Here is a 17,219-nt window from a genome sequence, read left to right as displayed (position 1 = left end):
TGGAAAAAAGTATGCGTTTGTAGCTAGAATTTAGGGCATTTTTCCTGGACCCTGTTTTTTCACGAATAAGGCCCCAAAAAGTGCCCTAAATGACCAGATAACCCCCAGAGGGAATCGGGGATGACCTCCCCTGACTCCCCCAGTGGTCACTAACCCCCTCCCACCACAAAAAATGATGTTTCACAACTTTTTATTTTCACCCTCAAATGTCATACCCACCTCCCTGGCAGCAGTATGCAGGTCCCTGGAGCAGTTGTTAGGGGTTGCACTGGACTTCAGGCAGGTGGACTCAGGCCCATCCCCCCCTACCTGTTACAATTGTGCTGCTTAATGCTTAGTCGTCCAACCCCCCCAAACCCACTGTACCCACATGTAGGTGCCCCCCTTCACCCCTTAGAGCTATAGTAATGGTGTAGACTTGTGGGCAGTGGGTTTTGAGGGGGATTTGGGGGGCTCAACACACAAGGGAAGGGTGCTATGCACCTGGGAGCTCTTTTACCTTTTTTTTTTGTTTTTGTAAAAGTGCCCCCTAGGGTGCCCGGTTGGTGTCCTGGCATGTGAGGGGGACCAGTGCACTACGAATCCTGGCCCCTCCCACGAACAAATGCCTTGGATTTATTCGTTTTTGAGCTGGGCGCTTTCATTTTCCATTATCACTGAAAAACAAAAACGCCCAGCTCACAAATTGTCGAATAAAAACATGGACGTCTATTTTTTTTCGAAAATACGGTTCGGTCCGCCCCTTCACGGACCCGTTCTCGGAGATAAACGCCCATGGAGATAGACGTTTTCGTTCAGTTATGCCCCTCAATGTGTCCCAGTTGTGCCTATATCTATCAGTTAACCAATCAGCTGTCAGTAAACCAGAAGGAGCCAGAGGTGGGGCAGAGATGAAGGGAAACATAACTCACCATCTGCTATTCCCATCATACTCTCCCCATTACCCCCCTCCCCCCAGTGGTGACTATAGGTGAGCATCTGACATGTTACAATTTATAGATAGCCATAGTAACCAATTTGGATGAAAGGTGCTGTTAATATACAGAGAAATTATATTAAATGTTACACCCATATTTCAGTATTCCTGAGCATCATTAGGAGAAAGGAGTGTGGAGGGAAGAGAGTGGGGTAAGAGAGCTTCTCCATTTGCCCCCTGTACTGTGAGGAAGAGGCAGGTAGATTTAGGGTACAGTAGTTAAAGCAGTCAATGTGTTCACTCTCATGACTGTGATGCCCCTGCAGCAGAATCATTTCTCTGCACCAGCCTTTGTAAGATTGAACTGAGTCCTGGCAACAGGAGCAAAAGTTTGTAGGAAGATGATAAACCAGAAGCCAAATTTGTACTGTTGTAGCATTTAGATCAAATATATTGTCTCTGCTTAGTGTATTTTGCTTATGTTCTATCCACAGCTGCATCAGCGGAGGTTTCTGTCCATTCACCGATTCTGAACCAAGACGAAGGACAACGTAAATATGGTTTCCCTGTGACCTTCAACTTCATCCCAATCCAACAAATAGCCTTTCACTAGTCCATTGCTCTGGCTTCTCCATGAGGTGAGATGCAGGGTGACAGGATCACTTGCAGGTCTCCAAATGATGGAACACCTGAGTTCCCTTTGCCACTGCATGGCCCTTGTATCTTGGGTGCTGCCCATCCAGGAGTGGAGAGGGGAAGACAGCGTGGCTCTCTTAATAACTGTGAGAATTTGTTTCCATTTGCAAAGGGTCTTATCACACCAGCTCATCTAACAAAGTGCTGACCCCCTGACATTGCTCTGCAGGACCCACAAAGTGTTTGTTACACATGGGACAGACACAGCGCACCTCCAACCATTTCACCAAACACCTGCATGGGGGTAAGAAGCAAGAAGGTTAGGGATCCAGTCTAGCCTGCAATGATAGATTCGGCCTCACTGGGGAGGCGATGCAGAAAGCTACACCGGAAAACAGTGCACAGTTAGCAAGTGACTCAGGTCCAGATACACAAAGTTTACCTTGCTATTAACGTTTGCTTTAGACTGGTTCTAGCCAGTGTGAAGCAAATATTTATGTAGCTAAGAATGCACAAAGGGGTTTTCTGTGGTTCTAACGTGTGCCCTTAGCAGCCACCTAGAACCTCATGAAAATGTTTTACAATGAGCACATTTGTAATCTAATGTGTATTCCAGGGGATGCACAGCTCCAGAGCAGCCCTAATTTAAGGAGCAGATTTTACGTCTGCTCAGGAGTTGTCGGAGAGGAGAGAAGCACAAGCAGGAAGTTATAAAGGCTGCCTGCTTGTGCTTCCTACCTCTCACCTTCCGGCGCCCCCCCCCCCCCCCCCCCCCCCCCCCCCCCCCCCCCACCCCCCCCCGAATTGTAAAAAAAAGAAAAGATTCCCTGGTAGTCCAATAGACAACACCCTCCTGCATCTTGTTATTTCCTTGGTGGTCAAATGAACCCTGACCCCCCCAATCTTTTTTTAAACTTTCCCTGGTGGTCCAGTGGACCACAACCCCCCCCCCCCCCCCCCCCCCCAATGACCCCGGAACCTTTTTTAAAACATTTTCCCGGTGGTTCAGTAGACCAAACCCCTTCCCCTGTGCAGGCACACACCCCTCCCACCCTCCCGCACCTGACCGACACCCCCGCCCCTCCCTGTACCTTTACAACAAGGTGGAGGCAGGCGGACAGGAGCAACGGCTCCTTCCTCGGGCCTGCCTGGAACAAAATGGTGGTGCCCAGGCCCTGCCCAGTGAATTCTGGAATGCACTGGTCTGGACTAAACACCATATAAGGGAAAAAAACTCCTTATATGTTGTTTAGCCCTGCCCAGTGCATACTACACTGTCTTTTGCCTTCCTAACATGTCCCAATATGAAGAGTAGCCATTGGAGACCCTAGAAAGGGCATTGCATTATTTATTTTATTGCATTTGTATCCCACATTTTCCCACCTATTTGCAGGCTCAATGTGGCTTACAGAGTATGGTTATGACATAATCATTCCATTATACCAGATACATTTAGTAGTGTGCAAAGATTAAGTAATGGAAGAGAGATGGCAGGTGTTAGTCAGGGTGGAAGGTAAGGTAGTTTTGTAAGGCTATGGTGGTGTGGGGCAGGGATGTATTTCTCGTTTATACCAGGCGTTATTATTGACATACTCTCCTGTGGATTATTACACACAGTATTGGGAACAGGACCTGGGTTCACCCTATACAGGGAAGCAATGGGAAAAGTGTTTTAAATTTCTGCTTAAGCCGTCTGTCAGTAGTGGCTTAATTGAGAATGGGCATAAAATGCTATACTGATGGTATTACACTCCACAGTGTTTGCTGCGTACTTTTAAGATTGGCACAGGGCTTTGTTGGTGTAATTGTGGACAGTCAGGAGAAATGTACCACATTTGGCGGTCTTGCCTCTTTGTTCAACCGTATTGGAACTCTGTCCATTCTTTGGTGCAGCTGATTATAGGGGCCTCCTATCCTTTGAAAGCGGAAAATTGTTTGCTCCATCACAGACCCATTGGAATACAACCCTCTTTCAGGCATGATGGCTAAACTCTCACTGTCTCTGCGGTTCTGGTCATTCACTGCACCACGGTGGATACAGGTAAAGATCTGCCTAAGGATGTAAAGCAGAAATATCTTCCACAATATCTAAACTTGTGCAGCAGGATGTCACAATGTCCCTTCCTATACAATGACAAGAAGATATTTTGGGATGAGCCCCTGCTCCAAAGCAGTGCAAGTCAAACTAACCTACCTAGACCTGTGGATAGCGTGCGTAATAAACATTTTAAAATAAATAAATAAATAAAACTAATGAGTGGTCTAGTCGGGGAAAACCCTTGCAGCAGGGGAGTCTGAGTATAACAATTGGGTTCGGGGAGTTGCCCATGGGGAAGTTCAGTAACAGGTAGTAGGAAGGGTGGTGGGTTCTACCAAATAGGGGCTCACCAGGACTTTGGCCTTCCATAGCAAAACAAGAGAATGGATCAATAGATAGGATGAAGCACTTTCATTAAAGGGTCCTTTTACAAAGGCGCGGTAGCGTTTTTAGTGCACACTAAAAATAAGCATGTGCTAAACGTTAGAGATGCCCATATATTTCTATGGGGGTCTCTAGCGTTTAGCGTAAACTAAAAATGCTAGCGAACCTTTGTAAAATGAATGCTAAATTAGTCCAACGTGGCAGTCTGCAATAGGTAAAATGTGGCCATGTTGGGTTAATTTTAATAGAAGTGCTTCACTCTACCAATCGTGATCCATTCTCTTCCTTTGGTAGTACTGGCTGTGGATCATCTTTGTCTCTTTTTTTTTTTTTTTTTTACACCCGTTGGCCTTCTATTCCAGAGATCAGGGAGAAGACAAACAAGGGGAACAGGACAGGGAAAGGCTGGAGCGTGGCTTTATTCCCATAAGTAGAAGCATGGAAGATAAGGGGTTTAAAACTGTAGTTAAATCTTGGGGCACAGTGCACCTTAAAGGAGGGGGAAAAGGATCATAGGGGAGATCCCATCTCCAGGAGAAGGGAGGAGAGTGAAGCTGCTGCTAGCTCTTTAATCCAAGTCGGGGAAAGATTTGGAGCTCAGGAGTGGAGGAACTGTAAGTGCAACAGACCTGAGTGATTGATAGAAGGTAGGACCCAAGCCCTGGGTGTAAAACCATCCAGCTTGGTTCAGAGAGAAGAAGCATAGTCCCAGTAGAAGGAAAAAGGTTCCGGACAGAGTGGAGACACTGTAGTGAACTAAGGGAGAGGGAGTAGAAGCCCAGGGTATTTCTCATGCTATGTGCACTACCAATCTGTACATCACAGGGTGGTAAGAAGCAGCAAGGTTAGGTATCTAGTCTAGCATGCAATGATAGAGTCAGCCTCTAGGTGGTGGTATGGTCTTTGTGCCTACCCTTGTTACAACTGCTCCATCACAGGATCTGCCTAAGCAACACTGCTTAACACTTAGACCACAACATCTGAATAAAACTGCATTTTCCTCTCTTCTAAAGCAAGGGGTAGGGAGGGGCTGCCAATAGTTCACTGCACTTATTAAGGAGCTGACATCATATTAAAGAAGCCCAGTCTACTTCTAAATTTAAAACCCACCAGAGCTACCGTGTCTAACAAAGATCCATCTTTGCTTTTTAAAATTTAGCAAAGATGCACCATCACCCCCTTCAAATCCTAAATGTATTTGTTCCAGAACTTGCCAACATATATCACTAACAGCCTGATTTTTTTTTCAAGTCAATTAATTATCAGAGGGGCTTGTTTGTGCTTATAGGTAATTCTAGATTTATGTTCCGTTAATTGCTGTTTTATAGGTCGAGAAGTCCTCCCCACATAAAGTCCCCATGGACATTGGATGGCATAAATCATAATACCTGAATTACAATCTGTATTATTTATTTATTGCATTTGTATTACCCCTAGAAAACGAATCTGTCATGTCTAGGGGTATCCCAACAAAATCCTGTAATGGTGGTATCACACCATTGGCATTCATCACCAACGGTGGATCTATATATTAGACACAGTAGCTCCTGGAAAGGTGGGGGAGGGGTAAATTTAGAAGTAGACTGAGCCTCTTTAATATGATGTCATCTGGAGTAAGATTTACATAGTAACATAATAGATGACGGCAGAAAAAGACCTGCACGGTCCATCCAGTCTGCCCAACAAGATAAATTCATATGTGCTACTTTTTATTTGTACCTGTCCTCTTCAGGGCACAGATCGTATAAGTCTGGCCAGCGCTATCCCCGCCTCCCAACCACCAGCCCCGCCTCCCACCACCAGCAGCTCTGGCACAGACCGTATAAGTCTGCCCAGCACTATCCCCACCGCCCAACTACCAGTCCCGCCTCCCACCACCAGCTCTGGCACAGACCGTATAAGTCTGCCCAGCACTATCCCCGCCTCCCAACCACCCCCGCCTCCCACCACCGGCTCTAGCACAGACCGTATAAGTCTGCCCAGCACTATCCCCGCCTCCAACCACTAGCCCCGCCTCCCACCACCGGCTCTGCCACCTAAACTTGCCTAAGCTCCTATTGGTTGGGCCTTTGTGTAAGTTTGTATAAGGGTGGTGCTAAATAAGCGCCATCTTGAAAAAAATTGCTGACATTGGGACTATTACAGCATCGTTTTAGAGAAGTGAGTTTTAGATATTAACTCTTCAGTATTTTAGGATATGGTTAACTGTCTGGATTTCTATCTTTTGTAGGACCAGGCCCTGACGCACCTTTGCAAAACATGGCATGCTGGCGCAGGTCCAAGATAATTGTGACATTAATCAAGTTGCACTAAGATAAGTTCTTAAAACAATTTCTATTTTGATACAAGTATGAAAAAGTTTTGTAAATTAAATAAATTGTGCAGACTGTTGTGATCGAGACCGATGATGAGATAAGTGGCATGAAAGGAGTCACTGCTGAGGTCTCTATTCACAGGTCACTTTTGTATCCATACCTATACGTACTAATTGGTAGCGCTGGCAGTCAGAGGACTTAAAACTGCTCACAGCCACAGGCTGAATTTAACCTGGATATTTGATGCCGGGACCATGTCTGGGAACCGGTGTTGATTATTTGGGTCTTCAGTGGACCCAAAGGTAATGTAGGTGGCTGGTTGATATTCAGTGCCGGCACCCACATACCTATCCAGAGAAAGACAGAACTGCTTTTTATACAGTCCTAATTGTTTAGTTAGGTATGTAGGTGTCGACATTGAATATCACCAATGCCCACATATATTCCGGCAGTCACACTGGATTTTCAGTGGCACTGTGTGGTTAAGCGCCACTGAAAATCTGAGGATGGCTCACTCAGCGTTGTTTTAAGCAAGCAAGAACCCTTCCTGTCTGCTTAAACCACACTGAATACTGATCTCTATATGCCAAAGAGTTTTCACTGCTCTACTTCTGTATATTTTTATACGCTTGCTACGGGTCCAGTAAAAGGGTATTTTAAAGCGAAGGAGATGACTGACACTAGATCCTCACTATGGTACAAGATAAATTCTATGGGAAAGCAATCCGCTTCTTAGCGCTTTAGCTATATGCACAGAAACCACTTATGTGCAGATTTGTTGTATTAGTGTATGATAGTGGCGATTTGCAAATGTTTTTCTTTTTTTGCTTTTCAAAAAACTTTATTGAAAACTGGCAATATACATTCCGTATATGAATGAACCACAACAGCAATAAACAAGTCCCCCATATCCCTACCCCAATTCCCACCCTACACGCTTCCTGGTTAGGTCTCAGTATAAAACCATAAACTCCCAATACAGTTGCCAAAAATAGAAATCCAAAGCGGAGGTCAATCACTCCAGACTCTGTGGGTTGGATTTCCAGGTTCGATAAGGGCCCCAGACTTTATGAAATTTAGAAAGCTAGCTATTCTTGACTGCTGTCAGCTCAGACATCAAACAAAAATAATGAATTTTACGCATATAGAGAACTCAAGGTGGGATCTGAGGGCTCTTCCATGCTGCCGCCAGTGCCAGATGAGCTGCTGTAAATAGCTGTAAGGGTTGTATTTCAATGGGTATGTGATGGAGCAAACAATTTTCCGCTTTCAAAGGATAGGAGCCCCCTATAATCTGCTGCACCAAAGAATGGACAGAGTTTCAATATGGCTAAACAAGGGGGCAGGACCACCAAATGTGGTACATATCTCCTGATTGTCCACAATTACACCAACAAAGTCCTGTGCCAATCTTAAAAATACACAGCAAGTGCTACAGAGTATAATACCATTGGTATAGCAGTTTATGCCCATCCTCAATTTCTACTGACAGACGGCTTAAGTAGAAATTTAAAACACTTTTCCCATTTCTTCCCCATATAGAGTGTGTACCCAGGTCCTGTTCCCAATACTGTGTGTTATAATCCACAGGAGAGTTGAATACATACAGCATGATGGGTTAGTACAGTTATATCATGTAATGTTTTGGTGTATATGCTGGAGTTTCAATAAAAACCGTTTAAACATAATCCACAGGAGAGTATGCCAATAATAAAGCCTGGTATAAACGAGAAGCACATCCCTGCCCCGCACCACCATGCAATGCCCTTTCTAGAACAGTCTCCTCTAAACCAATCTCCCCCTGGATTTGCAAATATTTTGACTTAATTCTAAACCAGTGCGTGACGTTCTGGCTATTTGTGACGCTAACAGGCTTATTTTCGAAAGAGGACACCCATCTTTCGACACAAATCGCAAGATGGGCGTCCTTCTCACAGGGTCGCCCAAATCGGCATAATCGAAAGCCGATTTTGGGCGTCAACTGTTTTCAACACGGGGATGACCAAAGTTCATGGGGGCGTGTCGGAGCCGTAGCGAAGGCGGGACTGGGGCGTGCCTAACACATGGGCATCCTCGACCGATAATGGAAAAAAGAAGGGCGTCCCTGACGAACACTTGGATGACTTTACCTGGTCCTTTTTTTTTTACAACCAAGCCACAAATATGTGCCCTAAATGACCATATGACCACAGGAGGGAATCGGGGATGACCTCCCCTTACTCCGTCAGTGGTCACTAACCCCCTCCCACCCTCAAAAAACATTTTAAAAATATTTTTTGCCAGCCTCAAATGTTATACTCAGGTCCATTGTAGCAGTATGCAGTCCCTGGAACAGTTTTAGTGGGTGCAGTGCACTTCAGACAAGCGGGCCCAGGCCCATCCCCCCCTACCTGTTACACTTGTGTTAGTAAATGTGAGCTCTCCAAAACCCACCAGAACCCACTGTACCCACATCTAGGTGCCCCCCTTCACCCATACGGGCTATGGTAGTGGTGTACAGTTGTGGGGAGTGGGTTTTGGGGGGCTCAGCACACACGGTAAGGAAGATATGCACCTGGGAGCAATTTGTGAAGTCCACTGCAGTGCCCCCTAGGGTACCCGGTTGGTGTCCTGGCATGTGAGAAAACAAGTGCAGTACGAATGCTGGCTCCTCCCTCGACCAAATGGCTTGGATTTGGTCGTTTCTGAGATGGTCGTCCTTGGTTTCCATTATCGCAGAAAACCGGGGACGACCATCTCTAAAGTCAACCTAAATTTCACGATTTGGGCATCCCCGACCGTATTATCGAAACAAAAGATGGGTGTCCATTTTGTTTCGATAATACGGGTTTCCCCGCCCCTTCAAGGGGACGTCCTGCGAGGACGTCCTCAGAAAAACTTGGGCGTCCCTTTCCATTATGCCCCTCTATATTTCCTTGTGTTCTACAAAAAAAATTGACAGACTCCTGAGGAAAGCCATTTAGTCAAAACACGATTGTGTACACTCTTTGATCTGTTTTCCAATGAAGATTATCTTGCACCATAGTGAAGATCTAGCGTTATTCATCTCCTTTGCTGTGTTTTGTACTCTTTGGTTCTGTGGAAGTCCTTTTCTTGTGTTTTTTTATTTTTACCCATATTAGCAGTTCTTCCTGTCCAGAGACTATACAGCCTGCCTCTGGGGACTCTTTATACCTGTTCTGTGTGCTTGGGAAGAGGATTGTGGAGGAGATTGTAGCCACAGACACCAAGAAGAATGTGTGTACCTGCTCCTGAGGTCACCCTCAGCCCCAATACATTGAGGACACTTGAATTTAAGGGCCAAAGACTCTACACTCTTGGTGTCTGTGGCTACAATCTCCTCCACAATCCTGCAAGTTATAATCCCAGGTCAGTTCTTACTATTAATTGAAGTCCCCTCCCATATCTTGAATGATGTAGCCATGACATACAAAGGAGGCATACTACATGCATATGTTCTTCCAGTGTGCACTACACTCTACACATGTGCTATAACATAAGAACATAAGCGTTGCCATACCTGGACAGACTGAAGGTCCATCAAGCCCAGTATCCTGTTTCCAACATTGGCAATCCAGGTCACAAGTACCTAGCAAGATCCCAAGTAAAATAGATCCTAGAAATAAGTAGTGAATTTTCCCAAGTCTATCTTCTTAATGAATGGCTAATGGACTTTTTTTTAGGAAATTAGCCAAACCTTTTTTTAAGCCCTGCCAAGCTAACTGCTTTTACCACATTCTCTGGCACCGAATTCCAGAGAATGTCATAAAAGCACCCTTGCACATACTCACTTCCTGTGGAAGGCGTGCTGGCATGGTAACACTCCCAGCTCATCCTTCATCTTGAAGTCTTCTAGGCATACTGCACAAGTCTGCTGTAGGGAGAGATGACAGGAAAGGTGAGAGGGGATAAACCACAGCTTTCCAAACTGTGGATCAGGAACCCAATGGGGGTCACAAAACCAACATTTGGGGTCCTGATCTGAGTGAGTTCTTCACTGCTGCATCATTATTCTGCACCTCGTTAGGGGGGGGGGGGGGTAAGGACCACACAATTTTATTTGGTTATCATGTGGTCACGGTCACACAAAGATTGACACGGCCTAATGTGATTTCCCCTCTCCCAAACATTATTTGTAATGCATTTCATGGACACCTATTTCCTCACTGCACCTTGCTATGGTAGTGTTTTCATGAGAGACACTAGCTGGCCCTTGGGGTGAGCAACAACAATACTCGAGGGCCATAACTCAGTCGGGGTTCAAGATTTCCACAATGAATATGCATGAGATTGATTTGTATGTACTGCTTCCACTGTAAGCCTTATACATATTCATTGTGGAATTCTTGAAAACCCAATTGGGTTGTATCCTTCAAGGACAATGATTGTCCATCCTGATCTACAGAGACCAAAGGGAGGGGAGACTGCACTCACCCTAAACAGCACTGCATACTCTTACTGGGTAAAGACTGACCACCAAAGCATATGGCTACTATAATGATAGGCTGGGCTACGTAACCCAGCCTTGAAGGGGATTTCTGAGGTCTCTCTGATTAAATCATAAACTTGCACAATGCCTCATTATATAATAAGGTCACTCTGTGAAGGGTTTCAAAGGTTATACATGTGGATTCCCAAAAGCAGGACTCCTAGACTTTCCCCCATTCATTCCAGGGAAATGTACTAATAATTTACAGCTATGAAGAATTTTCCAGTGAGTTGGAGTCAAGACAAGCAATCGGAGCATTTCCTCCCATCCCTGTAACAACTAGGAACAGAGATGGGGTCTGGGATCTTGGATGACTCATCTTTCTAACTGTACAACAGGTGATTGACTGTAGAGTTCACTTACTCCGTGCAAATTTAACTTCCTCGCATCACCTTTCAACACCACCTGAGGAAACAGAAAACTGTTCAGAAGACTGAAGTGATCATGCTAGTTATCAGAGAAGACAGAACTGGAGGAAAACAACCTTACAAGGAGCACCAAACCTTACCACCCACCTCTGCACAAGATAATCCAGACACCCCTTAACTTGTCCCCTCTGCGGCATTACATGGAGATGTACACGTTAGAGAGTTGCACAGGGACAGAAATTTCACCCAGCCCCGCCCGTTCCCACTGGAATCCCTTCCATCCCCTGTACTAAAATAACCCGACTTGTGATAAAATAACCCAACTTAACAGTAGCCCATGTTGATAACTTCTCCTCTCACTGTTATACACCATATCTATTAATTTTTTTAGTGCTATTATAATTGCTAAGCTAGCTTAGAAACACAAGGAAAGGATAGGTAGGCTGGCCTGCCACTAGACTTCCTTGCGAACCACGCAAGACCTGTATCCATCCCTGCGAGATTCACACTAACTCCGTTCCCGTGCAGCTCTCTAGGATACATATATTTCTTCTTGTGTATTAACACTATGATCTTATTCCAGACCTATCTGTAGTTAGACTAGAATGATATGTGGAGGCGTATTTTCAAAGCACTTAGATTTACAAAGTCTAAGTGCTTTGAAAACGAACCCTATAGTAACAGAACACAATATAAACACAATGGGTAATGGTAGGAAAAGACTAACAGGCCCATTCAGTCTGCTCAGCTATTTCTGTCCAGCTGGTGGCAGGTCGCTCCTGTTTTAACAGATGAACTTTATTCTAACTTATTGTTGCTCCTCATTTTGACCTCAGTGTAAGGCCTATAGATTTATTATTAGTTTTGGGATCTTTATAGTTGCTGAGATGGGTCCTTGACCAACTAAAACTTGGAATTCTCACTAGAAGCTCACAGGGCTAGACTGAAACTATCATATTTTGGCCATATTATATGATGTATACTCACTAAAGACTCCAGAACTTATAAACAAACTATTACTTTATTAACAATAAATATCAATCACTCACACTCAATTGCATACATAATAGTGCATTATCTCACTTAGACATCCACACGTTACCGCCATCCATACAGAGGTGTAGTGACAATATGAAACTGTCAAAATTAACCTCAACCATGATACACCAAATAATACATAAATTCTATTATGATGCTAAATAATCAATCACTGCTTTCATTGTGTATATAGGGTCTATAAATAGAAACCCGCGTATAGTCTTATGTCCATTAGTCCATTATAGCATCAATGATTTTATGTACATCCAAACAGGCGCGTGAAGGATTGGACAGTTCCACCTTCCGCAAAGATGTTTCTTGTTGAGAGAAAAATGTCACTGAAAATGCTTGAAATCCACAAATAATGGTGGCAAGGAACGTGTGTCCAAGTTTGAAAACATCAACTTGCCGGTTCCTCAATGCTGATCGGCATTTCGTCTCCTTCGTCAGGAGGAACCACAACTATAACAACATTAATAACAATTATCTTCTATGTATACTTATGTATTCAAATCTAACTTTAATTCTATTATATATCTTCTAATTCATTTAAATAACACTTACTAATAATACTGTGTCAGGCTGCACGCCGAGTGGGGATCGGCCGGACTTCCGCCTTAGGATCACACCACCGGAAACTATCAAAAGCGAACCAAAGAACAAGACTTAAATACCCAAAAAGAAACTAACGTAACGTCATGACGTCACACCCATTCGACCTCCAAATTGAGGCCGTTCGGGGTGACTGTTCCCCAAGTGTAGATGTATCGTTGTTCCAAAAGTAATAAGCGGGCACTTATGTCACCACTTCTATTAGTGGGTATAATCTGCGTCAATACAACACATTGAAGTTGTTCGATCGAATGATTATATCGCTGCCAGTGAGCTACTAGCGGGCTTTCCTTTTTGCCTAACCTTAAATTACTGACATGCTCCGCTAAGCGATTTTTCAATTGTCTTTTTGTGTGGCCTATGTAATAAAGTGCACATGGGCACCATATACAATAGACCACGCATTCACTAGTACATGTTGTATTTTGTCTTAGAAAAAATTGTTTATCGCTATGTGGAATCTTAATTATGTTAGTGTCCACTGAATAACAGCAATATACGCATCTGCCACAGGGGGAGTGTCTTCCCGTATGATTTTGACGTGTGTGGCGTTTAAGCAATTCCCCTATATTGGCCTGTCATGTGTAAGCCACTTTAGGACGTTCCCTAAACTCAGCATGGACAGACAAAACATGCCAATATTTATGAATAATTGAAGAGATGCCCACTGCTCTGTGTGAAAACGGAATAATGCATGCCATTGCATTATTAGGTGAGACTTGTGCTGATTGAAACAGCCACGGACGATGAGCGTACAAAGCTCTCTTGTATGCATTTCGTATAATTTGCTTTGGATAACCACGCTCTATAAATCTATCACTCATAATGCGAGCTTGAGTTTTAAATTCACTAACCGATGAGCAGATACGGCGAAATGCCGATCAGCATTGAGGAACCGGCAAGTTGATGTTTTCAAACTTGGACACACGTTCCTTGCCATCATTATTTGTGGATTTCAAGCATTTTCAGTGACATTTTTCTCTCAACAAGAAACATCTTTGCGGAAGGTGGAACTGTCCAATCCTTCACGCGCCTGTTTGGATGTACATAAAATCATTGATGCTATAATGGACTAATGGACATAAGACTATACGCGGGTTTCTATTTATAGACCCTATATACACAATGAAAGCAGTGATTGATTATTTAGCATCATAATAGAATTTATGTATTATTTGGTGTATCATGGTTGAGGTTAATTTTGACAGTTTCATATTGTCACTACACCTCTGTATGGATGGCGGTAACGTGTGGATGTCTAAGTGAGATAATGCACTATTATGTATGCAATTGAGTGTGAGTGATTGATATTTATTGTTAATAAAGTAATAGTTTGTTTATAAGTTCTGGAGTCTTTAGTGAGTATATATTAGAACTGACTCTGGTTTTTCTACACAAAAAATCCCTATAGTACATTAGTTGCATATTATATGATGGCCAGAGTCCCTGGAAAAGGAAACAAAGGAAAAAGGAAGCATGGAAGACCGGCAATAAGATGAATTGGCACAATAACAACAACAATGAATGATCCACTAAAAAGCCTTTGCAAACAAATAGAAGAAAGGACAGAACATTCTGTAGAAAGTTAGTCTCTATGAGCACCACGAGTCGACTTCGATGACAGCAATTAATCAGTCAATAGTTGCTGGTTGTAGGATATCAAACCTTATCAAATTAGTCTTTGCTGTCTTGAAGACACAAGATATCATATTAAATCCTTCATCCAGCTTCCTCAGGGGCAGCGGAACACCTTTTTGTTTAGGGGGCCCTGGCTCCACCCCCAACAACTCCCTTTCCCTACCCTATCATCCCATAGTTCCCCCCCTCCCCCCGCCAGTGGCACAATGGCATTCAGCATCTCTCCATCTCCACCTCTCAAAATCCCCCCTCCTCTGTGGAGTCCAGCATTTCTCTACTACTACTATAAATCACTTTTATAGCGCTACCAGTCGAACGCAGCGCTTTACCCCTTTCCCCCATGATCTCCAGTATCTCCTTTCCTCCCGCTCTCTCCCCTTCAGCATGTTTCGAGCCCCCTCGCCCTCACTCTCTAGCATCTCTCCTTTCGGCCTGTTTCAGAGGGGATCCAAGCTGGCAGGGATGCTCAAGGCCCTTTGCTGGCCAGCCACAATGCCTCTGCTGTTGTGGTAATTGTATTGTTGCTACTCCAGGAAAGGGTGGTAAGAAACATCTCGTAGGGCAGGCAGGGATGGGAAAGAAAATGTTAGTGGCTCCCCTCGTTCCGACGCCTGTGAGCTGCCCGCTTATTTTACCTCTAAGCACTGTCATCATCTAAACAGCTGCCAGAACTAGTGAGGCTGTTGTCTGGACATTCATTCCCCTTGGTGCCCATACCTGGCAAGCACCAACCTGCCAGCACTGAATCATTGGTTTCTGAAGAGCTGTAGCCCCTTTCTTTCTTAGCACTCTACCAAAACCCTCATCCACACCCTTGTCACCTCTCGTTTAGACTACTGCAATCTGCTTCTTGCTGGCCTCCCACTTAGTCACCTCTCCCCTCTCCAGTCGGTTCAAAACTCTGCTGCCCGTCTTGTCTTCCGCCAGGGTCACTTTACTCATACTACCCCTCTCCTCAAGACCCTTCACTGGCTCCCTATCCATTTTCGCATCCTGTTCAAACTTCTTCTACTAACCTATAAATGTATTCACTCTGCTGCTCCCCAGTATCTCTCCACACTCGTCCTTCCCTACACCCCTTCCCGTGCACTCCGCTCCATGGATAAATCCTTCTTATCTGTTCCCTTCTCCACTACTGCCAACTCCAGACTTCGCGCCTTCTGTCTCGCTGCACCCTACGCCTGGAATAAACTTCCTGAGCCCCTACGTCTTGCCCCATTCTTGGCCACCTTTAAATCTAGACTGAAAGCCCACCTCTTTAATTTTGCTTTTGACTCGTAACCACTTGTAACCACTCGCCTCCACCTACCCTCCTCTCTTCCTTCCCGTTCACATTAATTGATTTGATTTGCTTACTTTATTTATTTTTTGTCTATTAGATTGTAAGCTCTTTGAGCAGGGACTGTCTCTCTTCTATGTTTGTGCAGCGCTGCGTATGCCTTGTAGCGCTATAGAAATGCTAAATAGTAGTAGTAGTAGTAGGTACCAAACCAGCTAGCCTGGAACCTGCAGTATTGCTGGATTATACTTCCGCTGTCATTTTGCCCTTATCTCTTCTTTCCCTGCCTCTGCTCTTGAGGAAGTGAGGAACAGCTTGTTTGCAATATGTTGTATTTCTGTCATAACAATTAGGCGCATCTGGTGGAAGGATACTAGGCACCCTAGGCAAACCATCACCTTTGCACCTCCCCTCCCCCCTCCCAAACAATCATCACCCCAACACCACCCCTCCCACAATAATCTGGGTTAATGTGCCTATTTCTAAACTGCCTACCTTTCCTGCTGGTAAATGTACCTCCTGTTCTTTCCTTGAGTTCCTGTGATTGTCAGGAACTTCTATTTTGCTTTCCCTGCAGCTGCTCTTTGATGCCCCCCAGCAACTGCTGCTGTAGGTGACTGCCTAGTCATGCCCTGTGATTGGGCTGGCCCTGCCACCTTGCTGCCAGAAGAATGCCTAACTCCCTGTTACATCTTTGCCAGGAAGAATCCTCTGTGCTTACCCCCATTTTTGTCTCCACCACCACTACTGGACTTGGGGCTTTGAGGGCTGGTGGCTTAATTACAGGTTTTACTAGATTAACTTTATTCTAATTTCTTGCTGCACTTCATCCTGACCTCAAATACTGAAGCCTGGATAAAGGGAAGGCCATGCACAGTTGCCGTTATAGAATGCTAGCATAACTGCATTTACGCAAATAACATTAGGAAGGAGCACTTACACTAGCTCTATGGGGTGAATAACACAAGGAAGGACCTAGCGAAGCTTGATGAATGATCCAGAATTTGGCAGCTAAGATTTAATGCTAAAAAAAATACAGGGTCATTCAATTGGGCTGCAAAAACCCGAGGGAACGCTATAGTTTAGGGCTGTGTTTCCCAAGTCCGGTCCTGGAGTACCCCTTGCCAGTCAGGTTTTCAGGATATCCACAATGAATATGCATAAACTGGATTTGCAAATATTGCCGCCATTATATGCAAATCTCTGTGTGGGGAGGGGGAGCAGAGGAAAAAGCTGTGTGTGTGTGTGTGGGAGGGGAAGACCTATGTCTGTGTTGAGGAGGGAAGCTGTGTGTGTGATGGAGGAACAGTTGTGCATGTGTGTGTGCAAATGTGTGCGTATCTGCGGTGAGGGAAGAGCGGGTGTGTGCAGGACAGGGGCATAGCTACGGGTGGGCCTGGGTGGACCCAGGCCCACCCAATCTCAGCACAGGCCCACCCAGTCTCACTGACCCGCCAATCGGTACCTGTCTTTTTAGGCTATTAGATTGTAAACTCTTTGAGCAGG

At 44.7% G+C, this 17,219-nt stretch overlaps 1 protein-coding gene across 2 annotated transcripts in view; it reads right to left on the bottom strand.

Moving 5' to 3' along the window:
- Positions 1-759: 759 nt before the first annotated feature.
- RNF122 (ring finger protein 122) overlaps positions 760-17,219 on the bottom strand; it is a 66,662-nt gene continuing 50,202 nt past the window's right edge. For both annotated transcript variants that reach the window (XM_030201964.1, XM_030201965.1), the window contains exons 4-6: positions 11,142-11,183; positions 10,081-10,163; positions 760-1,846 (exon numbers count right to left, since the gene is read on the bottom strand). In XM_030201964.1, coding sequence (XP_030057824.1) covers positions 1,732-1,846; positions 10,081-10,163; positions 11,142-11,183 — 240 coding nt within the window. In that variant the 3' untranslated portion in view covers positions 760-1,731. The remainder of the gene's footprint in view (positions 1,847-10,080; positions 10,164-11,141; positions 11,184-17,219) is intronic.

This window comes from Microcaecilia unicolor, chromosome 4 (assembly GCF_901765095.1).
Source record: "Microcaecilia unicolor chromosome 4, aMicUni1.1, whole genome shotgun sequence".
In the NCBI taxonomy this organism is placed as follows: Eukaryota; Metazoa; Chordata; class Amphibia; order Gymnophiona; family Siphonopidae; genus Microcaecilia; species Microcaecilia unicolor.
The sequence above is the reverse complement of the archived record's forward strand: the minus strand, read 5'-3'. Positions and strand labels throughout refer to the sequence as shown.